This window comes from Palaemon carinicauda, chromosome 10 (assembly GCF_036898095.1).
Source record: "Palaemon carinicauda isolate YSFRI2023 chromosome 10, ASM3689809v2, whole genome shotgun sequence".
Lineage (NCBI taxonomy): Eukaryota > Metazoa > Arthropoda > Malacostraca > Decapoda > Palaemonidae > Palaemon > Palaemon carinicauda.
This window is the reverse complement of record NC_090734.1, coordinates 127,758,519-127,785,106: the sequence shown is the minus strand read 5'-3', so window position 1 is coordinate 127,785,106 and position 26,588 is coordinate 127,758,519. Positions and strand designations below refer to the sequence as shown.

Sequence of the window (26,588 nt, the reverse complement as noted above, 5' to 3'; positions counted from 1 at the left end):
TCAGAAGGATGACCCACATCATAAGACAGAGAAACTTACCCTTTACCATTGAAGAAGCTCGGACTGTCATACGTAAATGTCAAACCTGTGCTAAGATCAAACCTAAGTTCTCCAAAGAAACAGGAACATTGATAAAAGCTACCAGGCCATTCGAGCGTCTGGCTATCGACTTCAAAGGTCCGATGCCGTCCACCACAAAGAACAAATACATTCTCAACATAATTGACGAGTACAGCAGATTTCCGTTCGCCTTTGCAACAGAAGACACCTCAGCGAGTACCACCATTAAATGTTTGTCTACTCTCTTTTCAGTTTGGGGCCTGCCCGAGTACATTCATTCAGACAGGGGACCTGCTTTCGTGTCGTCAGAGTACCAAAAGTTCCTTCATGACCGTGGAGTGGCTACAAGCTACTCGTCTGCGTATAACCCCCGTGGCAATGGCCAGATCGAGAGAGCCAATGGAACTTTGTGGCGCACCGTAAGGTTAGCTCTCGCTTCTCTCTCCCTCCCTATAGAAATGTGGGAGGCTGTCCTGGATCAAGCATTACACAGCATGAGGTCCCTTCTGTGCGTCGCTACGAACCAAACACCGCATGAGCGCATGTTCCTGCACCCCAGGAAAGCAACATACGGGCAGGCGGCTCCATCATGGATGACAGAAAATGAACAAGCTCTTCTAAAGAAAACGGTTAGGAAATCCAAGTACGAACCTGAGGTCGAGGAAGTTAGACTCCTGCATGTCAACCCACAATGGGTTCGTGTTGCACACCAAGACGGCAAGGAATCCACTGTGTCGACTCGTCACCTGGCTCCTGCAGCTAAAGTATTCAGTCCAAACACCTGTCACGATAAAGGAAGCCGTCATATCTTCAACATGCGAGAGAATGGTAAGACTCCCATTAATCAAGGACCCACCCTCCCACCTGGAGACCCCAGCCAGAGAATGGAAAGAAGTCAAGTGGATACAAAACAAGACCAGGGGAGGGAGCCCGCAACCGAACCGCAACAAACCACAGAACCGCCCACCCCGGGAAAGGTACCGTCGAAAGGAACACCCACAGAAACGCCAACCTCAGAGGCGCCTCAACGCTCAAGTCGCACTAGGCGCCCTCCAGGCTATCTCTCAGATTTTGTCCTAGATGAGTGGGAGTAGTATGGGTGGTAAGTGTCCTTATGTCAATGTGTTCATTATGAATTAGTAGTTATAGGGCCCATTGTTACCAATGTGTTTTTTTATGTTAAGTGTCCTTATGTCAATGTGTTTATTATGAATTAGTAGTTATAGGGCCCATTGTTACCAATGTGTTTTTTTTATGTGAGATGAGCCCAGTTATCATATAAAATAAGTACTCATGAGTTTTGTAATATGATATGAAATTTGTAGTGCCAATAAGGTGAGCCTTGTAATGCAAATGCGATGTAAGAATAATTACAGTTGGTGTGAAATCAGTGAATTCATGTTTTGTTATGATGCAGATGTGTACTGTACTATATGTTCTTCTCAGTGGGGGTGAATGTAGTGTGAATTGGTAACTGTGACTGCTGGTGTTTGTATGCTTGCTTGGCAACATTGAGTCTCTAACACTGTACCGGCTTGGCCAACACCTTGCCACAACTTTAAGCTGAATAAAGCCAACGTTCCAGCAACTGTGTTTGGTATTCCACAGTGCTTAGGCGGCGAGACCCTTGGAGTCCACCTGTACCGAGTGCTTAGGCGGCGAGACCCTTGGAGTCCACCTGTACCGAGTGCTTAGGCGAGACCCTTGGAGTCCACCTGTACCGAGTGCTTTGGTGAGACCCTTGGAGCCTACCTCTACAGAGCCCGAAGTCTTCTTTCCTGAGGGTCTGAGGATTCATCAGTAAAGTCAACAATTTAGGCAACACTCTGAAAGCCCCCTTTTCTGGAAGGCAGTCTTCCATTGATGCCTTATTTAGTAAGGCTCACACTTCAATGAACCACCTTGTTGCTATGGTTGTGTCAGACCAAGAGGCAGCGGCAATATCACTTTTGCAGGCTTCCTGTTGGTTAGACCACTGGTTTCGTATTTTGCAGTATCTCAGAATCTGGCTGATTCTAAGACACGAAAGCAGTATGAGGAGTTCGCCTTTTCAGGTGCAAAGACAAAGGAGTAGTTGATACAACAGGCTCCTTACCAGTGGAGCAACTGGGTACTGAAGGGATGCAATGATCAACAAGTTTGTCAGACATATGACCTCAAAAGACGTCTGTCCTTGAACGCCTCACTGACATAGCGTGCCTCTCTCTTTCCCTAGGATGAAGTGGATGCAGTACAGTAGTGGTAAATTGGGAAAGACGAGTCAGGCTTCCTTCAGGAGAGCTGCCACCTTCAGACTCCTACTAAACGTAGGAACTTGCCCCACATTCAGCCACCAATGAAAGAGAGGCAGACAAATGGCAACTTTCAATTTGAGAAATCGACAGACCAGATCAGCCCTTTCACTGAAGGCACCAAGGCAAACGAGGGAGAGGTAAACAAGGATCTCGTTATGGGTGACAATCTCCTCATGCCACTACTTGTGGAGGAGATACCTGTTGAGTTGCTGGATTGATGAAGTGGCAATTCACGGGGCAGAACCTTGGATAGTGGAGGTTTTGCACATCAGATATTCCCTCCCATTCACCAGCTCTCTCAATCCCTTGCCATTAAGCCCCTCATTATATTCGAGAGGATCCATCAAAAACCTACTCCTTCGGGAGGGAAAGGGGTCAATGAGGTCAATGACTTGTCTCCAGAATTCTACACTAACTTGTTCCTGGTTCAGAAGGTTGGGGACCAGTGAGAGACCTGTCCCATCTGAATAACTGTTCTGCAAACGAAGTTCAAGATGGAGATCCCTACAAGGGCCTACAAGCAGTAACATGGAATAAGTTATTACTGTCCATAGACCTGAAAGATGGCTACTTTCAAATTCCAGTTCACATAAAGTACCTTTAGTTTGCCCTGGAAACAAGTTTTATTTTTTGCTTCTCTGCTTTGGACTTTCCACAGAACCTCAAGTGTTCACGAGTGTTCACAAAGGTCTCACCCTGGGCTCACGTGATGGGAATAAGATTCTCTGATACCTTGATGATTGGCTGTTGTTGGCAGAGTCAGATTTCCAGATTCTACTCCACAGGGTCCTCGAATTTTGTTGGGATCTGGGAATCCAGATAAATCTAAAAAATTCCTATCTCACCCTACGTCAGAACCTTGTCTACTTGGAGATGAGCAGACATGGTCTAAGGGAAAGCGTTTCCTCTCAAGACATGTTACAAATATTGAAGAGATGACACTTTTGTTTCGTACAGTAGACTTTAGTTCAGTTTGGAAACACGTCCGACTCCATAACGTACTAGTCAAGGTGACGCAGGAAGTTCAAGAGTATCTATCCTGGTGGCTGCAGGAGAGGAACCTGTTGGCGGGATCCCCCACTGTATGCTTTTCCCCAACTACAGTTCTTCTCCCCGAACTTGTCCTTTTCTCAGATGCGTCCAGAGAAGAGTGGAGTGAACATTCTGATTCACTCCACATCAGGTCTGTGAACAGAGTACATAGACAAGAGGTTCCATATAAACATCTTGGAAGTGAAAGCAGCAAACCTAGCTCTGATCCATTTCCAGGAAATAGCGAAAGGTCACTCAGTAGTGTTGATGAGTGACAACTAAGAAGAAAATCTCACAAAATGCCATCTCTTCCTGGCTTCGCGAAGACATCAGTAGAGCCTACAGGGATCAAGGGTACAATCCATCAGCCTCAGCCCCTCCTATATCTCATGAAGTCGAAGGGATTGGCACCACTTTAGCCTTCAGAAAGAACCATTCAGTTACCCAAGTGTTGAAAGCAGGCGTCTGGAAGAGACAATGACCTGCGAGCACACTATCTTTGGAATTGCGCTCAAGTCCCAGGATACATTCTCCATAGTATCGATGGTACCTGCCCAGCAAGTGGCATAGCAAGTGTTGGTCCTTTCAGGACATAGAAGCATCGTGTCCAAGATAGAGTTTACATCATCAGTCCAAGGTTTAATAGTGAGAATGACTGGTCTTCCCTATTTTCCTTTCTTCTCTCTTAGAACCAGCTGGCGAAACATAATGGAGCTGGAACAGACACTGATGCAGGTGACCATGCTAGTGACAAGTAGTTATTTTACTGATGAAGTAAGTAGAATCTCCACATTCCTTATGAGGGGGAGTGTGTTATGTAGGGAAAACCCAATACTGTACTTATATTGGTCCTAAACAGGAATTTTCTTCCACTGAAGATGTAGGTCCTTGTATGAAAAACTCCTTGGCCATGACAGAGGAGGCCATTCACCATAGGGAAACTGGACTGAGCATCGTAACCCCGGGTTGCTAGCCAGCGATTGGGCGAACAGGGTTTCCTCCTAAGAATGATTCCTAGTAAAAGACGAAAGTTTTAATTGGTGTAGGAACAAATCACTTATGTTAAAAGTAATTGTACTTTATTTTTCCTAGCTATGCAAACCTAAGTCCTTTAGGTTTCAATTCCCACTGCATCCAACCCGCAAGTCCTAGGCAGAATAAAAATTAAGGCTGCGTTCAGATATACCCGGCCAACCAGGGGATATTGGGTGGTGGTTGTCAAAACTTTTATAATTCTTCATTGGCTGTTACCAGCTTTTTCTAGAATCTTAACCCTACAAAAAGGAATTGGAATTATATATAGCTAGGGAAAGTATGAATTACTTTTAAATTTTGAGATTCCCCCCGTGTGCACTTGGATGGTGAATAGCTTTGCTGATCCTAACACCAGGCTACATAGTATAAATTCATAAACCCATATACATATCAATCTTTAGAACCTGTATTAGCAGGAGACAGAATGTAACCAACCTCCAAATGACAATCTGAACTAGACACTTTAGTCCTTTATTTCCATTATGTCCTTCAGACATAGACTTTCCAGATCATTAGCACCTGGATCTCACAATTAATATGCCTTGCTTGTTGCCAGTTTGATCTGAATACAAAAAGTAAGGCAGCTAACTTTTAAGGAATCCTGGTTGAGACTTACATGTACAGGATTATCAAAGATAAGACTTAGCACATTCAAGGACCACAAATTAGGGCTAATTATTGTGACGGGTTTGTATGAAAATATTTTCATCAAGATTTGTGGATATGCTTGTACACATAGTAATTTTCAATATTAATCTTACCCGATGATCATGTAGCTGTCAACTCTGTTGCCCGACAGAAAAAATCTAAGGTCGGGATACGCCTGCGATCGCTATACAGGTGGGGGTGTACATCAACAGCGCCATCTGTCGAGCAGGTACTCTAGTACTTCTTATCAACAAGAACTCAATTTTTCCTCTGTCGTGCCACCGGCAAGACCTACTTGGATACGCTGTTGTTTCTGGAGTTGTTTTTCACGCTTTTGGTGATGTATTCGCTCTAGATTTTAGCCTTCGCTATTCAGGAACCTGTATCATTAGCTTATATAGCTTTTTGATTAGATTTGGATTATTTGTTTATGAACTTTGCTAGTTTTTGGCTACATAGTATAAATTCATAAACCCATATACATATCAATCTTTAGAACCTGTATTAGCAGGAGACAGAATGTAACCAACCTCCAAATGACAATCTGAACTAGACACTTTAGTCCTTTATTTCCATTGTGTCCTTCAGACATAGACTTTCCAGATCATTAGCACCTGGATCTCACAATTAATATGCCTTGCTTGTTGCCAGTTTGATCTGAATACAAAAAGTAAGGCAGCTAACTTTTAAGGAATCCTGGTTGAGACTTACATGTACAGGATTATCAAAGATAAGACTTAGCACATTCAAGGACCACAAATTAGGGCTAATTATTGTGACGGGTTTGTATGAAAATATTTTCATCAAGATTTGTGGATATGCTTGTACACATAGTAATTTTCAATATTAATCTTACCCGATGATCATGTAGCTGTCAACTCTGTTGCCCGACAGAAAAAATCTAAGGTCGGGATACGCCTGCGATCGCTATACAGGTGGGGGTGTACATCAACAGTGCCATCTGTCGCGCAGGTACTCTAGTACTTCTTGTCAACAAGAACTCAATTTTTCCTCTGTCGTGCCACTGGCAAGACCTACTTGGATACGCTGTTGTTTTTCACGATTTTGGTGATGTATTCGCTCTAGATTTTAGCCTTCGCTATTCAGGAACCTGTATCATTAGCTTATATAGCTTTTTGATTAGATTTGGATTATTTGTTTATGAACTTTGCTAGTTTTTGGATTTCCCCCCTGACTATTTCTGGAATTCAAGATGTCTGACCATTCACAAGTCCCTAAGTACAGGCAGTGTAGTGTTAGGGCTTGTTCTAGGCGTCTTCCGAAGGCCTCCATAGATCCTCACACCGTTTGTTCCAATTGTAGGGGTAAATCCTGTCAATTGGAAGATCGATGTGAGGAATGCGCTGGGCTTTCGGAATTCGATTTTAACGAATTCCTAAAGAATGCACGTAGGCTAGAGAAGGATAGGATCAGGAGGAGTTCTTCTCGCTCTTTTGATTTTTCCTCTCCCCATGCCCCTCAACCTACTCCTTCCCCTGTAGTGGTGACTCCCGACCCTGCTACTAGTGCTCAACCCTCCATGGCGGATATGATGCGTGCCATTCAGGCTCTTGGTGACAGAGTGGAGTCATTAGCCAATGACCGTAATCAACTTTTGGCCGATGTCAAAGAGTTGATAGCGCGAAGTGCAGTGGGAAGTGTAGTAAGTGCAAGTGAAGTGAAAAGTGTCAGTGTCAGTGTTGCGCATGAGGGTACTCCTGTACGTGCCAGTCGTCCTCCCAGTCCGGGACCTCTTGCAAGCTCCCAAGCCCAAGGGAGAAGCAATGTCGAAGGACCAAAGGGTTCGACAGGCCTTGATCAGCGTACGGATGTACCCTCAGTGGTTGCGGACGTATCTGTCAGAGATCGTCCCATCCACAAACAGACGAATGAGCCCTGTCATTCCTCGTCTGTGGAAGAAGTTTCGAGGAAGAAACGTTGGACCAAGGTCTCACGACCACTCAAGCGTAAGGTCCCTTCCGAGCGAGTCCAACGGCCCAGGTGTAGCCACTGGGTCAGTTCGGACTCGCCGCAGTCTTCCGAAGACTGCACACCTCCCAAGAGAGGTAGAGTGGTTCCACAACAGGCTACTACTCCGTCTGTTGCCACACCAACCACGGTAGACCCTAAGTGGTCCATGCTGCAGACTATGCAGTCTCAGCTTGCTGCTTTCATGCAGGAGTATCATGCTGAGAAGGTTGACACTGCACCTGTTAACCTACAACCTGCCACGGTTGTGCGCTCAGCAGATACTGCGGCTGCCTGCTCCCACACTCCACCTGTGAGAGCTCCACCACCGATGCGGTCGACCCTGCCAGACGCATGTTCATGCTGCACCCTCCGTAGACATGCGTGAGCTTCCGCATCAGCAGGGGGAAGGTGCTGTCGAGCTGCCGTGTTTTGACGCATTGCGGCATGCTCCGCAACCCATGCGGCATGCTCCGCAACCCATGCGGCATGCTCCGCAACCCATGCGGCATGCTCCGCAACCCATGCGGCATGCTCCGCAACCCATGCTGCATGCTCCGCAACCCACGGCAGTTCCTCCCACACACCAACACTCCGCTTTTGTTGTTGCCAGCTCGCAGACTGACCAGCAGCGGCAGGATGTTGGATCCGCAGCAGCTACGCATGCACCCGTGCTGCCGGATTCAGCCATTCAGCATTCTTCACCACCTTTGCCCCTTCCTCCTCAGCTGTCAGATGATGGAGTTTCGGATGACGACGAAGCTGCACATTTGGATGATCCGCACTCCGACTTAGAAGAACCCAAGTCTACGCCTCCCTCCTTAGACTTTAGGAAAGTCCTTGCCCTGTTCAGGGACTTGTATCCGGAACAGTTTGTGTCTGCAACACCTCGCTCTCCTCCCTCCGAGTTTGCGTTGGGCATGCAGTCAGCAGCTCCTGCCTTCACCAAACTCGTTCTCGCACGCTCATCCAAGAGAGCTTTGAGGGTTATGGGAGAGTGGTTGCAGTCCAAGAAGCAGCTAGGAAAGACTGCTTTCATCTTTCCGCCTACCAAGCTTGCTTCCAAATCTAGCGTCTGGTATGCCACGGGAAAGGAACCCGGCCTGGGAGTTCCTGCCTCTGCCCAGGGCGACTTCTCAAGTCTGGTTGACTCTCCCCGCAGGCTGGCTATGAGACGATCTAAGATTTGCTGGTCCTTTTCTGACATGGATCATCGGTTGAAGGGAGTCTTTCGTGCTTTTGAGATCTTCAACTTTCTCGATTGGTGTTTGGGAGCTTTAAGCAGAAAGACTTCCCCTTCGGATAAGGACTCGGCCATGCTTATCATGTCTAGCATGGATAAGGCCATTCGGGATGGGTCTGGTGAGCTTGCGGCTTCGTATGTGTCGGGAGTGCTTAAGAAGAGAGACCATCTTTGTTCCTTCTTATCTGCTGGGATCACTCCATGCCAGAAGTCGGAGTTGTTGTTTGCTCCGCTTTCCAAGTGTCTCTTTCCGGAAGAGCTGGTCAAGGGGATGGCTGCCTCGTTGATCCAGAAGGACACCCATGACCTGGTGGCGTCCTCCGCACGTAAGGCTAAAACTTTACCTTCCGTGCCTAGACCTAGGATGGACACACCAGCGTCTAGGTTCATCCCGCCCTTTCGTGGCAGAACCTCCAGCAGAGGAGGTACCCGTGCAGACAGTCATCGTGGCAAATCGAAGAAGGGTTCCAAGTCCTCAAAAGGCAGAATCTGACTGCCTACCTCTCCAGACAGCAGTGGGAGCCAGGCTCAAGAACTTCTGGCAGGCTTGGGAGAACAGAGGTGCAGACGCTCAGTCTGTGAAGTTGCTAAGGGAGGGGTACAGGATTCCGTTCTGCCGCAGCCCCCCTTTAGCAACATCTCCCCCAACTACAAGGAGAAGGACAAGAGGCTAGCGTTGCAACAAGAGGTATCGCTCTTGCTACAAAAGGGTGCGGTAGTCATAGTCCGGGACCATCAATCCCCGGGCTTCTACAACCGTCTCTTCCTGGTAGCGAAGAAGACAGGAGGTTGGAGACCGGTGCTGGACGTCAGTGCTCTCAACGCATTTGTCACCAAGCAGACGTTCACAATGGAGACGACGAAGTCGGTCCTAGCAGCGGTCAGGAAGGAAGACTGGATGGTCTCGTTGGACCTGAAAGACGCATACTTTCATGTTCCCGTCCATCCAGACTCCCAACCTTTCCTAAGGTTCGTCTTTGGAAAGGTCGTGTACCAATTCCAAGCCCTGTGCTTTGGCCTAAGCACGGCACCTCTTGTGTTTACGAAACTGATGAGGCATGTTGCCAAATTCCTTCACTTGGCAGACATCAGAGCCTCCCTCTATTTGGACGACTGGCTTTTAAGGGGACCGTCCGGGTTGGTATTTTGGCATACCAACTTGAAAAATTCAAAAATCGTTTTATTGTCTCTCTGTATAGAGAAACATATCGTACATGCTCTCCAGAAGTTTCAACCCATTATTTTTACAAATAACGAAGATATAGAGGTTTTTAAATGATGACGTCATCCCTACTGTGTCGTCTGCATAACTTAGTTTGACAAAATCGTCTTTGTGTGTAATTTTGCATATATATAGCGATTTTTCACTTATATTTCGTTCTATCGTACGTCTGGTAGAAATGGAAGGCATTTGTAGAGTGTAGATGAACGAAGTATACTACAATAACAGAAGCCAAAGTTGCCAAAGATGTATAGAAGTTATAATCTATGCCTATGTTTACTTGAAGTTCGTATGTACATTGTGTTTCCACAACGCCTTCGGGAACATTATAGCAAGGCCAATGTTACCTAAGGTTGTAGAAAGAACAAATAGTCAATAATTTTTCCAAACAATGAAAATAGCGGTCTTTAAATGATGACGTCACCTTATGGCGTCGTCTGCATGGCTGAGTTAGACAGGTGCGCAGTTTCTCTCTCTCTCTCTCTCTCTCTCTCCCTCTCTCGAATTATTTACCACTGCCATTTATACAAATACTTTTATTCTCTCTCTCTCTCTCTCTCTCTCTCTCTCTCTCTCTCTCTCTCTCTCTCTCTCTCTCTCTCTCTCTCTCTCGAATTATTTAAAACTACCATTTGTACAAATACTATAATAACAATGTTCAACTCTCTCTCTCTCTCTCTCTCTCTCTCTCTCTCTCTCTCTCTCTCTCTCTCTCTCTCTCTCTCTCTCTCTCTCTCTCTCTCATGTTTCGAAATCTCGTACCTCTGGCAGAAATGAAAGACATTGGTAGAGGGTTAGGTGAATGAAAACTACCACCTACGAACACATCACAAAGTCTCCAAAGACATGTAGAAATTATAATGCATGTGTTTATTTACTTGAAGTTTGTATGTTGATTGTGCTTTCACAACGTCCTCTGGAATTTTATAGCAATGCCAATGTTACATAAGGTGATAGAAAGAACAAAAAGTAAGTGGAGAACAAGAAAACAGAAGCCAAAGATGCCAAAGATGTATAAAAGTTATAATGTATGCGTTTGTTTACTTGAAGTTCGTATGTACATTGTGTTTCCACAACGCCCTCGGGAACATTATAGCAAGGCCAATGTTACCTAAGGTTGTAGAAAGAACAAATAATCAATAATTTTTACAAACAATGAAAATAGCGGTCTTTAAATGATGACGTCATCCTTGACAGATGCGTAGATCTCTCTCTCTCTCTCTCTCTCTCTCTCTCTCTCTCTCGAATTATATACCCCTGCTATTTATACAAATACTTGTATTCTCTCTCTCTCTCTCTCTCTCTCTCTCTCTCTCTCTCTCTCTCTCTCTCTCTGTACATCCTTTTATTAGATAATAGAATGAATCTCTTTTTTCATTTGTTCGTATATCCTTGCAAAAATTCTTATTCTCTCTCTCTCTCTCTCTCCTCTCTCTCTCTCTCTCTCTCTCTCCTCTCTCTCTCTCTCTCTATCATCTTATTTTATAATAGGATGAATCTCTTTCATTTGTACGTATACCCTTGTAAAAAGTACTTCTCTCTCTCTCTCTCTCTCTCTCTCTCTCTCTCTCTTCTCTCTCTCTCTCTCTCTCTCTCTCTCTCTCTCTGTACATCCTTTTATTAGATAATAGAATGAATCTCTTTTTCATTTGTTCGTATACCCTTGTAAAATATACTTATTTTCTCTCTCTCTCTCTCTCTCTCTCTCTCTCTCTCTCTTCTCTCTCTCTCTCTCTCTCTCTCTCTCTCTCTCACGAATTATATACCCCTGCTATTTATACAAATACTTGTATTCTCTCTCTCTCTCTCTCTCTCTCTCTCTCTCTCTCTCTCTCTCTCTCTCTCTCTCTCTCTCTCTCCAATTGTTATAAACTCCCTTTTATACAAATACTATAATAACAATGTTAAACTCTCTCTCTCTCTCTCTCTCTCTCTCTCTCTCTCTCTCTCTCTCTCTCTCTCTCTCATGTTTCGAAATCTCGTACCTCTGGCAGAAATGAAAGGCATTGGTAGAGGGTAGGTGAATGAAAACTACCTGCTACGAAAAAATCACAAAGTTTCCAAAGACATAGAAATTATAATGCATGTGTTTATTTACTTGAAGTTCGTATGTTGATTGTGCTTTCACAACGTCCTCTGGAATTTTATAGCAATGCCAATGTTACATAAGGTGATAGAAAGAACAAAAAGTAAGTGGAGAACAAGAAAAAAGAACCAAGAAAGAGGGAAACATGGATAAGAGTACAATGCTGAAACCTGCTAACTAAAACACTGGCAACAATTAGAGATCGCTGGCAACTCATAACATAGGAATAGTAAACTGAGGGTTCAAATACCTCCTTTAGGGTGCATTTATGTAGGAATGAACAATAAAAGTTATCATAATAATATTATCTTGATTTCTTTTAGAAAAGAAGCGAAAGCTTGCTGCAAATCTTTGGGAGCTCATAACTCAAAAACATACTTATTCCCACTTAGGTACATTTTTCTCACTTATTTGTTGTTCGATATTAAAGAAAAAGATATCGTTGAAAAGACGAATAAAAATTCCACAATTCTGTCAGACAAAATTTTGATTTTCGTTTTACATTTTTTTTCATGATTATTTTCCGTCTAGACGAGGAAAAAAAAATAAAAATTCATTAAAAAAAAACAGAAAGGAAAATCAAAATTCTGTCTGACAGAATTGTTCGGTTGTTAGAGTAGTTTTTGTGGTATAAGTTTCAATACAATTGGTATTATAGTAGTGGGGAAAAATGTACCTAAATATTTTTTTTAAATCATGATTTTTGCTCATAAATCCAAAAGTTTTTGATCAAATGACTTGAAATTTTTATATGATGAAGGTATTATATGTGTCTAAAACATATATAGAAATTGTGTAATTTGGATCATTAGGAAAAAAAATGGCGGACATGGCGGACGGTCCCCTTAAGAGCTTCGTCAAGTCGTCGCTGTCTGGAGAATCTCAGATGGACTATGGATCTGACCAAGGAATTGGGTCTCCTGGTCAATATAGAGAAGTCCCAGCTCGTCCCATCTCAAACCATTGTCTATCTAGGTATGGAGATTCAGAGTCAAGCTTTTCGGGCTTTTCCGTCGGCCCCCAGGATCAATCAAGCCCTAGAATGCATCCAGAGCATGCTGAGAAGGAGCCGATGTTCAGTCAGGCAGTGGATGAGTCTAACAGGGACGCTATCATCGCTGGCCCTGTTCATCGAGTTAGGCAGACTCCACCTCCGCCCCCTTCAGTTTCATCTAGCTGCTCACTGGAGAAAGGACATGACGCTAGAAGCAGTCTCAGTGCCCATTTTCGAAGAGATGAGGTCTTCACTGACGTGGTGGAAGAACAGCATTCTTCTCAAGGAAGGTCTATCTTTGGCTGTTCAGACCCCCAACCACCGCCTCTTCTCGGACGCATCGGACACGGGCTGGGGTGCGACACTGGACGGGCTGGGGTGCGACACTGGACGGACAGGAATGCTCGGGCACATGGAATCAGGAGCAAAGAACACTTCACATCAATTGCAAGGAGCTTTTGGCGGTTCATCTGGCCTTGATAAACTTCAAGTCCCTCCATCTAAGCAAGGTGGTGGAGGTGAACTCCGACAACACCACAGCCTTGGCGTACATCTCCAAGCAAGGAGGGACTCATTCGAGGAAGTTGTTCGAGATCGCAAGGGACCTCCTCATTTGGTCAAAAGATCGAAAGATTTCGCTGGTAACGAGGTTCATTCAGGGCGACATGAATGTCATGGCAGATCGCCTCAGCCGGAAGGGTCAAGTCATCCCCACAGAGTGGACCCTTCACAAGAATGTTTGCAGCAGACTATGGGCCCTGTGGGGCCAGCCCACCATAGATCTATTCACTACCTCGATGACCAAGAGGCTCCCGATGTATTGTTCTCCGATTCCAGACCCAGCAGCAGTTCATGTGGATGCCTTCCTTCTGGACTGGTCCCATCTCAACCTGTATGCGTTCCCTCCGTTCAAGATTGTCAACAGGGTACTTCAGAAGTTTGCCTCGCACGAAGGGACACGGTTGACGTTGGTTGCTCCCCTCTGGCCCGCGAGAGAATGGTTCACCGAGGTACTGCAATGGCTAGTGGACGTTCCCAGGACTCTTCCTCAAAGAGTGGACCTTCTGCGGCAGCCGCACGTAAAGAAGGTACACCCAAGCCTCCACGCTCTTCGTCTGACTGCCTTCAGACTATCGAAAGACTCTCAAGAGCTAGAGGCTTTTCGAAGGAGGCAGCCAGGGCGATTGCCAGAGCAAGGAGGACATCCACTCTCAAGGTCTACCAGTCTAAATGGGAAGTCTTCCGAAGCTGGTGCAAGTCGAATGCAGTATCCTCAACCAGTACCTCTGTAACGCAGATAGCTGACTTCCTTCTACATCTAAGGAACGTAAGATCCCTATCAGCGCCTACGATCAAGGGTTACAGAAGTATGTTGGCAGCGGTTTTCCGCCACAGAGGCTTGGATCTTTCCTCCAACAAAGATCTACAGGACCTCCTTAGGTCTTTTGAGACCTCAAAGGAGCGTAGGTTGGCCACACCAGGCTGGAACCTAGACGTGGTTTTGAAGTTCCTGATGTCAGCAAGGTTCAAACCACTTCAATCAGCCTCTTTTAAGGATCTCACATTGAAGACTCTTTTCCTCGTTTGCCTAGCAACAGCTAAAAGAGTCAGTGAGATTCACGCCTTCAGCAGGAACATAGGTTTTACATCTGAAACGGCTACATGTTCCTTACAGCTTGGTTTTTTAGCTAAAAACGAGCTTCCTTCTCGTCCTTGGCCCAAGTCGTTCGAAATCCCAAGCCTGTCCAACTTGGTGGGGAACGAACTAGAGAGAGTACTTTGCCCAGTAAGAGCTCTTAAGTACTATTTAAGACGTACAAAGTCACTAAGAGGACAATCAGAAGCTTTATGGTGTTCTATCAAGAAACCTGCTTTGCCGATGTCTAAGAACGCAGTTTCTTATTACATAAGGCTTTTGATTAGAGAGGCCCATTCTCATCTGAAGGAAGAAGACCTTGCTTTGCTGAAGGTAAGGACACATGAAGTTATGAAGTTAGAGCTGTCGCTACTTCAGTGGCCTTCAAACAGAACCGTTCTCTGCAGAGTGTTATGGATGCAACCTATTGGAGAAGCAAGTCAGTGTTCGCATCATTTTACCTCAAAGATGTCCAGTCTCTTTACGAGAACTGCTACACCCTGGGACCATTCGTAGCAGCGAGTGCAGTAGTAGGTGAGGGCTCAACCACTACATTCCCTTAATCCCATAACCTTTTTTAATCTTTCTCTTGAAATGCTTTTATTGTTGTTTTTTGGGTTGTACGGAAGGCTAAGAAGCCTTCCGCATCCTGGTTGATTTGGCGGGTGGTCAAATTCTTTCTTGAGAAGCGCCTAGATTAGAGGTTGTGATGAGGTCCTTTAGTATGGGTTGCAGCCCTTCATACTTCAGCACCTAGGAGTCGCTCAGCATCCTAAGAGGATCGCTAGGCTCAGTAAGGAAGACGTACTTAAAAAAGGCAGAGTAATGGTTCAAGTCGACTTCCTTACCAGGTACTTATTTATTTTATGTTTGTTATTTTGAATAACTGATAAAATGAAATACGGGATACTTAGCTTCTATTGTTAACATGTATGCTGGTCTCCACCCACCACCCTGGGTGTGAATCAGCTACATGATCATCGGGTAAGATTAATATTGAAAAATGTTATTTTCCTTAGTAAAATAAATTTTTGAATATACTTACCCGATGATCATGAATTTAAGGACCCTCCCTTCCTCCCCATAGAGAACCAGTGGACCGAGGAGAAAATTGAGTTCTTGTTGACAAGAAGTACTAGAGTACCTGCTCGACAGATGGCGCTGTTGATGTACACCCCCACCTGTATAGCGATCGCAGGCGTATCCCGACCTTAGATTTTTTCTGTCGGGCAACAGAGTTGACAGCTACATGATCATCGGGTAAGTATATTCAAAAATTTATTTTACTAAGGAAAACAACATTTAAGAGATAAAATTTTTACTAGACATTTGGAGTCTTTCAAATGTGAAAGATACAATAATGCTGTCTTCCAAGGAAATTTAAAAAGGTTGAAAAAATATTCCCATTATCTCTATAACATACTCTTAAATAAATTTATTAACATAGAAATTAAATTTGACCATAATCTAAAAAATACATTAAAAATACAAAGCCAAAAATGCATCTTATACTAAAACATAAATTTAGTATATAGATGTTTGTCAGTGTTGTATCCCTCCCCATTATTAACTTTGTATGTAAATGTCTGTCAGTGTTCTATCCCTCCCAATTATTAACAGTATAGACTAAATATCCAAGGGTAAAGAAAAAAAATCCTAAAGGTATAATAATTCTCGATAAAGTATTAATTACCCAGGGGAAATGAGGATTTTTTCTGAAGTTTTTTGAGAGTGGAATGCCATTCTTCGTGCTGCCAAGGTCCTTTGGTGTAACGGTGTGGTAGCAATTCTCACGTAGATAATTTATCACTACTAGCATCACAACAATTATGAAATCCATAGCAATGCAAAAAACAAACCAGACATCAACAAGCTGTAGGAAGAAACCTTTGTTAGTAGTAATGAAAATAAAAGTTCTCAACCCATGAAGGGGCAAACATGTTTATATAAGCAATTTTAATAATAAATTGTTCTTATACAGTACATTATACAACCCCTCATCCTTAGGGAAACTGATTCAGCAAGAGCTGGAGTCTGTCTATGAAGTTGGATAACAAGCAGTTATCCAGCTGGTGAGTGTGTAAGGCAAGAAGCCCCACTCCAAGCAGGTGAGGGTGTAAGGCATGAAGCCCCATCCCCTTTCCATCAAGGGAACTTTCATTTATGATTTGGCAGCTGTTATGTACGCACATACAGATACTGTATACAGTAGAACCTGTCAAACTTTTCCATTTTCTTTCTCTTTTCAGGAAGTGAATGGTAGTTGTTGAATATTGAAGGGAAGCAAGAAGTTGTGTTTGCCAGTTGATGGCTAAACCACTTGTATATCCACACTCCCTCTGTGCATCTTGTAAGGGGCATGCCTGTTCCCAGGCATCCCTGTTGACTGAGTGTAGGTCATGGCAGGCGTATGCCTTGAAGGGGGAAAGTGCAAGAAAAGTGTTCATCGGAGTGAAGGGGAAGAAGAGAGCAGTGTTCATCGGGGTTGGACTAGGCAATGCCTAAGAAGACTCTGGGGATGTCTTTCGCTACTTATGTTTCCTCGACTGCTGCTACCTCCCCTTTGCATACGACCCTGGATCTCTCCCCAGGGAGTACAGTGTATGGGCTTGGAGCCCTAAATCTACATCACTAAGCTTTTCAGGTTTTGCTGGTGTCTTGGCCTATTCATCTTTTGAGGAATTTTTGTTTGACAAGATTGCTCTGTCTGAGATTTTAGCTGAGCAGCAAGGATATCTCACTTCGGAAGCCCAGAGTAGAATCTGTGAGGAGTCATACAGTAATGCCTCAATAAAAAATCAATTAGTTCCATAGTGGCTTTCGTACCGGAATTTTTTCGCATTATGAGTCACCTTTTACATGTAAAAAGCCTAATTTGTTCCAAGCCCTACAAAAACTCTACATTAAATTTTTATAAGGCAAAACTGTACAGAACACAATGAAATACAACCATTTGGATCAATCAATAATAACCTAACCATTAATAACCTTTATATAAAACGTACAATTAGAACCCTAGCAGTACCAGCCGAAATCAGTTGAGTCCCTTGTCAGGCTGGGAGGAACGTAGAGAGGAGGTGTCCCCTTCTTTTTTTTGTTTCATTTGTTTGATGTCGGCTACCCCCCAAAATTGGGGAAGTGCCTTGGTATATGTATGTATGTACAATTAGAACAGAGTGCAGTACAGTAAAGGGAAAATACAGTTAACAAAAAAAAAAAAAAAAAATATTTGAACCTCACAGTTGGAGTGAGGCGATGTCCTAAAGAAAAGTGGTGGGGCGGTAGAAGAGGATAATAAAGTGCAGAAAACATTAACAAGTGGCAGACAGCATAAGCACTTAAATTTACGAAACACATTAATAAATGACAGAAAACATTAACACTTAACTTTACAAAACACATTAGCAAATGGCAGAAAATATCAACACTTAACTTTACGATAAACTTAAATTTTTTTGGGGGGGCTTTTTCTAATTTTGCATATTTTTTACTTTACATTTGTATTTTCTATACAGGTATTTAATAATTTTCTTCATCACTTCCACTTTTTTTTTATAATTTTCAGCTTCCTCTTGGCCTACTAATAAATAACTATCCAAGGAAGCTTGTTTCTGCCTGCTTCTTAAAATGTTCCTGAAATGAATTGGGCAAACCTCATTTATGTACCCAAGAGCACGACCTGTGTGAACCTTTTATGGGTGTCCCATGGCTAATAACGTGTAAGTTGAATAACGCAACACAACGCAATTCATAACTAAAAGCACGAAAGCGAAATCCCCAACACAAATTCAATATGAACAATATCCCTGCCTAAATTAAATGATTGAGGAACGCCGATACATAGATGCATGATGGGATAGATGACCAATAAGAGAGCAGGATTGTATGGTGGTAAATAGCACCAGAGTGGTGGGAGATAACCAATGGGAGTACGGGAGGATGGTGGTGAATTTACGGCTAGTGGTGTGTGAATTTTGAAATTAGTCTTGGAGTGGCCGGGCTCTCGTACCGTACCTCGTTTCGTAGCATGAAACACTTACCGCAATATGAGGCAAAAAAAATCTTTGAATCTAGTTTCGCAGCATAAAAATTTTGTATGCAGAAGTTTTTGTATTAAGAAGTATCACTGTCTTCCTATATCATGAGCCAGGCTGAAACCAGTGTGAACACTTTAGGTGCTGTGGAAAATCAAAAACAGAGAACTCAAAACTGAAACTTTCTCGTTCCCAGAACAAACAAGGTATTGTCTCAAGTTTTGGTGAACTGGAATTTGGAAATAAACAGTTCTCGAGGTCTGTGGACAGCAAGACGTCGTTCCGTCTTATTGCTTGGGGGGACTTCCTACCCACCAATAAGTGATTCTACCTATTTTAAAGGATGAGAGGTTTTTACTGTAGTGTACATGCATGGGAACAAATCACAAATTTAAAAATAATTTGTATTTTTCTTAGCTATAAAAACCTGAATCCTTTAAAGCTAAAATTCCCTCCTTAACTATCCCTTCAGTCCAGAGCCAAAGGTTTTTCAAAAGTGAAGAGTTTTTGACAGGAGAGTGGGCAGGGCTAATATGCTCACCACCGATTGTTAACTACCTTAACGATTTCAACATTCTTTATTTTAAGACTCAGATCTGTATAGATAGGAAAAATATCAATTTACTTTTAAAATTTGTGATATTAATTATTTTCATACTCCCTAATTCCCCCAGCCATCCCACTAATTAGTAGTTTCAAGAAGTTGTACAATTCAATTTGATTTCGTATACTGAAGTGTACCCACACCATGCTATTTGCTACACAATGCCATATAATATAATCAGCAATAGTATACTAGGCGGTGAGGCCATTGGAATGAGGGAAAATGGATCATTCAAATTTTGATGATAGACATCGGTATGGGGAAATTTTGAGGAGGAAGACAAGAGAGTGTAAAAATAATCACACTTATTATTACAATACCATGATTTAAAGTTAGATACTGATAAATCAATAAAAAGAAAAAAGAAATGATTACAGTACATAACATTACAAAAATCTTTGGTACTTTCATTCCTACCTTGAGATAAGCTGTCCTTGGCATTGACTGATTAGTTTGAAGGAAAAGAGCAGCAAGCACCAATAGTGCTGTTAGTGACACCATGATGCGGTCTGTAAAGTCCTCTAGAGTAAAGTAGAAAGTAAGGTATGTGATTGTCATGAGTAACGTTGTGGGTACATATCTGTAAAAATGGAAAATTATGTTAAATTAACTTTCAATAAATTTCCATAAAACATTCAAAATATATTAAGTATTTCTACTTTTAAGAATTAGTATTAAAGCATTATCTTTATCAAATAGCAATTATTCATTCAAAGCTCACAGAGCTTGCCTGGATTTGTTCTAGTTTAAGGACTGAATATTAGAGCTAAGGAAATGTAGTGAATGAACAGTTAAGCAAAGAGACTGACGGTAACAGATGTAAAATAATAGAAAGAAAGCAATGCAACCATGGGTTGATGAGTGGTTGCAAAGAACCTTTGATTCCTGTTACAGTGTGATATACCAGCTCTGTAATTGGTATACTTACTATGAAGGTAACCAATCCCTAGTTTAAGGTAAAGACAGGAGAAAATTAGGTTTTCTCTATATCAAAAGCATAGGCATCAATTTGATTATCTCACATGTGGTGGGGGAGTGTGCTCAAACTTTTTAAGAATGCCACAAGTGTTTCCCGGTGCCCTTTACATTCAAATAGCCGCTGGAACTCCAGCATCTCACCTTCTTACAATCTATGTACTGGGATGCTGCAGTCATAACAACCATAAAGAGGTTGAAATGTGTGTATACTAACAACACGATCCAAACTATTCTACATTTGACTTGACAGATTCTAATCAAATTTCTTTTAAGACAGGTTACAGAACATCTATCAAGATGTGCTGCTCTCAATGTTGGAGCTGTAATCAATACACAATTTTTCTCAAGTAGTAATCATGCCTTTAAAAATACATTTGAGGACCATACAAAATCAAACTTTAGATAAAAACTATTGGAGTAATATCCATGTTTCTTCTATTATCAAAAAAAATATGCACAGTAGTTATTCTTTTTCAATGGAATTCAAAGCTAGAATTATCATTTAGTTATCAAGATATTTCAATATTGTGAGCAAGAATGATAAATAAAATATAGAGCCAAATTTACCTAGAGGTCAATATATAAAAACCAAATAAAATAACTTTAAACCACGCAAAAAATATTTACTTCCTTCTTTGGAATCAAAAGCAACTAAAAAGAATAATTACTTAACATTTTTATCTTAATTTATATAATTTGAGAAACTTACATTTTCACTATCTTATAACAAAAGACCCAAAAGGATTGACTGCATATATTCAAGTGATTTTATAGTCAAATGAGTGATGCAGCCAATCAAATCTCTGGTGTTTATCACAAGATAAACAACATAAGCACCTTTATCTTGTAGGGAAAAACCTACACCAACACAAAGTTCATCATTACGATTTATTTTCAAACTAGGACAAATTTAGGCTTTGAATGAATTGCTGTCTACATCCTTCCTTAAAATGTTCAGACAGTAGTTCATACTCATTATACCACATTGCTGCCTATATTGTATCAGGGTGTAGAATCCAATCTCAATTACTGTACAGGTAACTGCGTCTCCACGTAAACCGAGTGTATGCAGCATCCATTCGTAACACTGAAGTCTATCTCTTCATAAGAACATAGTGTATGCTGCAGTACAACCTTTTTATGCCGTACCTCTGGTAATATGTAGAATGCAAGCTCTTTTGAAATAAAGTTTAAGCTGTGTTTTCTCACAAACAGGGCAAGCAACAACTTCTCTTTCACAACGTATATTACATATCATCTTGAATAGAGCAAGCTATGTCCCCTTTTCCACTGTGTAAGCTACATCTTCCCTCAAAGACTGTAAAACCATCCTTTTTAGAAAGAAAAGAAAGGTACTGTACTGTTACCTTATAAGAGACATGAATGACATGTTCTAGAAGAGTGACAGGATTTGAGACCGTAGTGAAACCTCAGAAGCCAAATGCTTCCTATCTCAAAGTGGTCATTAAATATAATATTAAAGAATAATTGTCTAGGTTGACAAAAAAATCTCAGGAATTTGAACTGCACTCTCACTTTTTTGAAACTTGAGACTAGATGAGTGATGACAGGTACCTATTGCAGCTAAAAGAATGTTAATAAAGAGTTTGTATATCAAATCAAATATTTTACATTTGAGATATTTCAAAGTGATAAAAAAGTCTGAAATCACCTATAATGAACACAGCATTTTAAATTATATATTAAAATTCCACAGTCCTGTTTTTAAATTCATGAATTTTGTTAGGAAACTATCTTGTAAGTTGCCAAAAATGACAAATTTTGAAGTAATTTATATTTTTTTCTAACATACAAACCTGTATCTATCTATTAGGGGTTATACTTTCGGTGAAGCTAAACCTAGCTATAACACTTTATAGCAAGGTATAAAGTAACCTACTACTACTTAGGAAGGGGGGTAGGCGGGGTAACCGGCCGCCACACTTACACACACACCAGTGTTGTCTGGTCACTTTTTATTGCAGGAAGGACTTCTTGGGGGACAGGTGATGGCGAGCCAATATACAGTATATAAATAGCTACAGGTTTGTATGTTAGGAAAAATACAAATTACTTCCAAATTTGTCATTTGTTCCGACACTACTACAAACCTTACAATATTTATTAGAGATGGCTTATCCCTTAGGAGGGTGGAAATCTGATCAACTGGCCGGTCTTTGACCGGGATTCTACTGTACGTACTCTGCACGTAACAAGGAGAAACCCTGACACCTTGCTAAACTATTCATGCAGAGCACTAGTCTAGGTAAACATTCACAGAAATGTAGGAATCTTAGAATCAACCATAGAAGTTACCCAATCCAACCTCGACAGGGGGTATGGGGACGTAACAAGTATATCTAAAGATACCAGGTTACAGAAGGGAAATGGTTCTACCTGAAGACAGTGGAGGTCAGCTTTGCGGAGTACCGTAGGAGTTGTTGCCTGAAGGAGGGAAGATGAAAAAAAGAAAGAGCCAGTCATTCTTTATAATTTATCCCAGGCTTATTCATGGTTAAACTCTGCCCTCCCCATCTACTACTTGTTAATCAAGGAGCTTGAGGTGTTATAAACCATTTATTTTGAAGCCATAATAGCAACAATGGAGAACCTCTCCATGTTTCGGTGGGTCACATCTTGCAGAAAGTAGGCAGTGAAGATCATTAGCACTTTCACACAGCCCCTAGAATGGTATGCGTCACAGAGTAGTTTTTGTAAACGTTAGGGGTGTACTCCTGCTCCTAACATTAAGAACTCTAGGTCACCTCTATGAGGAAAAGGATCAGGATTTAATCTCTGGTCCCTGACCTTGCAAATCCCAGCCGAGAACGTGTGACGCTTTTTTCACCTTCCCCGGGTTAACGAAGAGTACCGAACACTCAGGGGCGAACTATTGTATCTTCCTTGATGTAGATCCTCAAGTTAATCACTTGCATAGTAGCAGTTGATGTGGACCATAGACCACACTACGAAACACTTCCAATCCGAAGAGCTTGAACCTTGGGTCCGAGCTGCCTAGAAAGAAGCAGAGTGTTACTCTGTTCCTCGTCACGTATGAGAGACTTGAGGGTGACCCATGGGGCACGCCCAATCTCTCGGCCAAGGCCAACGAGAGGGGAGACCAGTCCTCGAGGTCAGGTGAAGATCTGCTGCTAGAAGTCTTGGATTGTTTGGGGGTGGGTTGTTTACCCCGGGACCAAAAGAATCGGACCATTCCCACTGAAGGGGATTTCCCCTCCAACTGTAGGCAGGTAGGCTCGAAATTCTGAATGAAGAGAGGCAATGGCAATGTAGGAGAAAATTTAAAACCTTCCAGTCTGAAGGATAGTCTCAAGGACAAGCAGGGGCCTTTAATCACATGAAACCCAGAGCAGCATTACTCCCACAGGCAAAAAATGTGGAACTATTACTTTACCGGAATAGTGGCATCGAGGGGAGAGAAAACCCCTATACGATTCTAACCACAGAAAATCAGTTCACTTGGTCTAGGAGACCAAATTCGAAAAAAATATCACTGATATCCAGCCATCCTCTTTGCAACTTGTTGCAGAGGGAGGACTCCCTGAGATAGAACTGGATAGCCTACAGAGATGGAGTCACAGTAAAGCTACACCTTTGTGAAAGATGTTCACATGTGGCTGTCAGAGTAGATTGTGTCGTAAGGGTAGTTCTCCCAGGGTTCTTTGTCGGGAGTTGCAGACTTGTCAACGGGTGTGACGCGTCTGTTGGCCAAAACAAGTCTTGCTGGCGAGGCAAGTCGGATGGGCTAGCCGAGTTCTCTAATCTGATAAGACTGCCCAAGATGAGGCCTGCTTCAAAGAGTGCTGGTGGAGAATGGGCAGGACCCTTTCCCCACGGAGGAATCTCTCGAAGGGAGTTTAACAGGTGAAGGGAGTCTTTTCCTGCGAGAGAGAGAGAGAGAGAGAGAGAGAGAGAGAGAGAGAGAGAGAGAGAGAGAGAGAGAGAGAGAGAGAGAGAGATATTAACACCTGTTGACGTTATCAGTGATTCCTGCGCAAGTAGGGAGACCGCTGAACAGAGGCTGGAGGAGACAGTCTTCCACGGAAGGGGAATGGATAAATTCAAATGTCGTTGGAGAATCCCCCGAAGGGGAGACCAAATAGGGGAAGGATGTCTTTCCCGTGGATGGGAAAAGAAACTAACCTCTGCTGCCACTATAGGTGATTCTTCCCAAAAGAAGGAAGATTACATTTCAAGGAGATTTAAGAGATGGTTCCATTTGTGCTCTGACCAGAGTCCTGACGACATGTGGTACCGTATGATGCATTTGTAGGAAGCGTCAAATCCGGGAAAAACGAAGAGGTCGACTCCTAGGATGAGATTCTTGTCTGGTATCCTCATAACCAGGCCCGTCTCTTGTTAGGATCTCATAGAGAACCAGAGAAAAGGAAGATTCCTGGTGCTGAAGCACCTGAGGTCTGGCTGTTTCTGAAGGGGCAAACCTGTGGAAGCTTCTGCAGGCGGATGACCATGTCTATGGATACCCGTATCCGATACGGAAGTCAGGTCTCTTATGAAATTTACTCTAATCTTCAGATCGTGATAAATTCGAGGCGTTGCCTTGGAAGAGCTTAAGACTATTAGGATCAGCCAGTCATCCCGAAGTCTTTGGAGAATGAGGCCGATCCCGAAGAAGCAAATTGACCTGAGGTGCTATTGAAACTGAAGCACCATTCCTGATGATGAATGTCCAGGGGACAAAAAAAAGACTAGGAGTATGTCCTAGTGGTAGAACTTGTATAGGATTTTACCTTTGAATAGAAAAGGCCAACTTGATGGCCTCTGAATAAAATACTTTGGTCTTTGCATTGTTCTTTTGGCTCATATTTTCATTTGCTTTGTCTTAATTTCTATTTTTTTTTTTTCTTTTTTTGCTGTCCAACCCCCTTTAGCTTTCTCTTTACAAAAGGTCCAGAACTTACAAACGTTTGACTTAGCAAGCATTTGGAGATGCAACCACAGGTCCAACTGAAAACAACAGAGATAATACAGAGAGATACTGCAGTAGAACAATATTATATAAATTTGATACAGTGAGCAAGATGACACTTGTAATAACCTGATATCTATTTCATGTGAAATCTTACTGTTTGTTGACTTTTGTGGCTGGAAATCATTGGCATGAGATTCAAGTTGGGCCTGCCTTGGGCCAAAGTGTGACAGGGTTTGACTTACAAACAGCTGCTTGGAGCCTGTAAGGTTTGTAAGTTGAGGACATTCTATATAGTATAATTTCTTGCTTTTCCACAGTTTTATTTCAGCACAATACGCAGAGATTCGAAACCCACTTAAACTCGATAGTTTCTTGTAGTGTCTGCAACCTTACCATCCTTGTGAGCTAAGGTCTACTCGTTAAGTCATCAGCAGCCATTGCCTGGCACTCCCTGGTCATAGCTTGGAAACGAAGCTATCCCTATTGAACAATCCAGCCGAAGGAAGAGCTCAGGCTATGGAAGAAAGTCATTGTCCAAGGGATGACGGACAAGACCAAGTCCAGTGAAGGGTTGGGCGTATATGCTTCTCTGGGAAATCATTTCATAGATGGAAGCTGAAGATGCTCATGCAGACAGGGAGCACGCACAATGCCAACACCCTCTGGTTTTCTCAGGAGGTTAACCATCCAAGGGTTGACCAGATCCTCCGATGCATACGGAATATATTAGCAAATAAGTTGCTATAGCTGTCGTGTCAGACACACTGAATTCAATCTCTTAGACCCGAGGGGTTATGGCTCCCGACACAGGCGGGGGAGCGGATACAAGGAATCTGCCTCCACTTACCGCGTCCGAGATCTGATCCACTGCAAGCGCCTGCGCAACTAGTGTAGTTCTATCCATGCAGAATCGGCTTGAAAGGTAGTAATATACCACAACATGAAACAAGGGAGGAAGTAGGTGCAGAAGCAGCAACCTCGTCCTTGAGGCACATAGTATGTAAGCCACACCGTAATTGGAACGAAGTGTAGTTGAAAAACGTACGTTCATGAGGGATGAACGTCTGCAAATGTGTCAATGACTGGAGAGTTGATGAAGAAGCCTGGCCATGTATATGTGGTTTTTTCGAAATTCAGAGTAGATGAAAACCACATGAACTGAAGAAACTTTGCTTGTTATAAACAACAAATCTAAGAGGCAAGAGGGTATTAAGCACCAAGGTTAACCCTTGTGCATTACCCCAGCCGTTGATTGAGAGTAATGGGTTAGATTACAAGAGGGACATTCGTACTAAACTCTCTTAACTCCATATGGGAGAGCTACCGAAGCAACACAAACCAAAGAGAGTGGCGGAAGACGATCTATGTCGTCTAGATGAAGGTACTCTTTTATAGAAAGTCTTACAAGAAGCAAAATCTTCAATGAAGTGAAGGTCTCAGTCAGAACAGATACTCAAGGAAGTGACTTAACCAAGGAAGGAAATGTATCAAGACGAAAATCCGTCAGGTACTGGATGTGGTTGCTGGTACTAACAGCGACCTACAGTACAGGAGAGACGATTAGTGACAATCATGAGCCAGCGAATGGCTAGCAAGCAATTGGTGAGCCGACAAACGACAAGCTGGTGACCATCGATTAGCGAATGGCGTGATCAGTAAGCTGTTAACCTTTGATCTGGTGATCAACAAACTGATGAACAGCGAACAGCAAGCCAGTGAACGGCGACCTAGTGAACAGCACCCTAACAAATGGTGATCTGGCAAATCGGCGAACTGTCAAACGGCAAGCTGGCGATCGGC

General features: G+C 42.7%; 2 protein-coding genes across 3 annotated transcripts in view; one reads left to right on the top strand and one right to left on the bottom strand.

Moving 5' to 3' along the window:
- LOC137648736 (protein abrupt-like) overlaps positions 1-26,588 on the top strand; it is a 322,135-nt gene that overhangs the window by 105,923 nt on the left and 189,624 nt on the right. The gene's annotated exons all lie outside the window — the stretch shown is intronic.
- LOC137648734 (acetylcholine-gated ion channel acc-4-like) overlaps positions 15,625-26,588 on the bottom strand; it is a 70,642-nt gene continuing 59,678 nt past the window's right edge. For both annotated transcript variants that reach the window (XM_068381801.1, XM_068381802.1), the window contains 2 exons: positions 19,274-19,436; positions 15,625-16,091 (listed from right to left, as the gene is read on the bottom strand). In XM_068381801.1, coding sequence (XP_068237902.1) covers positions 15,816-16,091; positions 19,274-19,436 — 439 coding nt within the window. In that variant the 3' untranslated portion in view covers positions 15,625-15,815. The remainder of the gene's footprint in view (positions 16,092-19,273; positions 19,437-26,588) is intronic.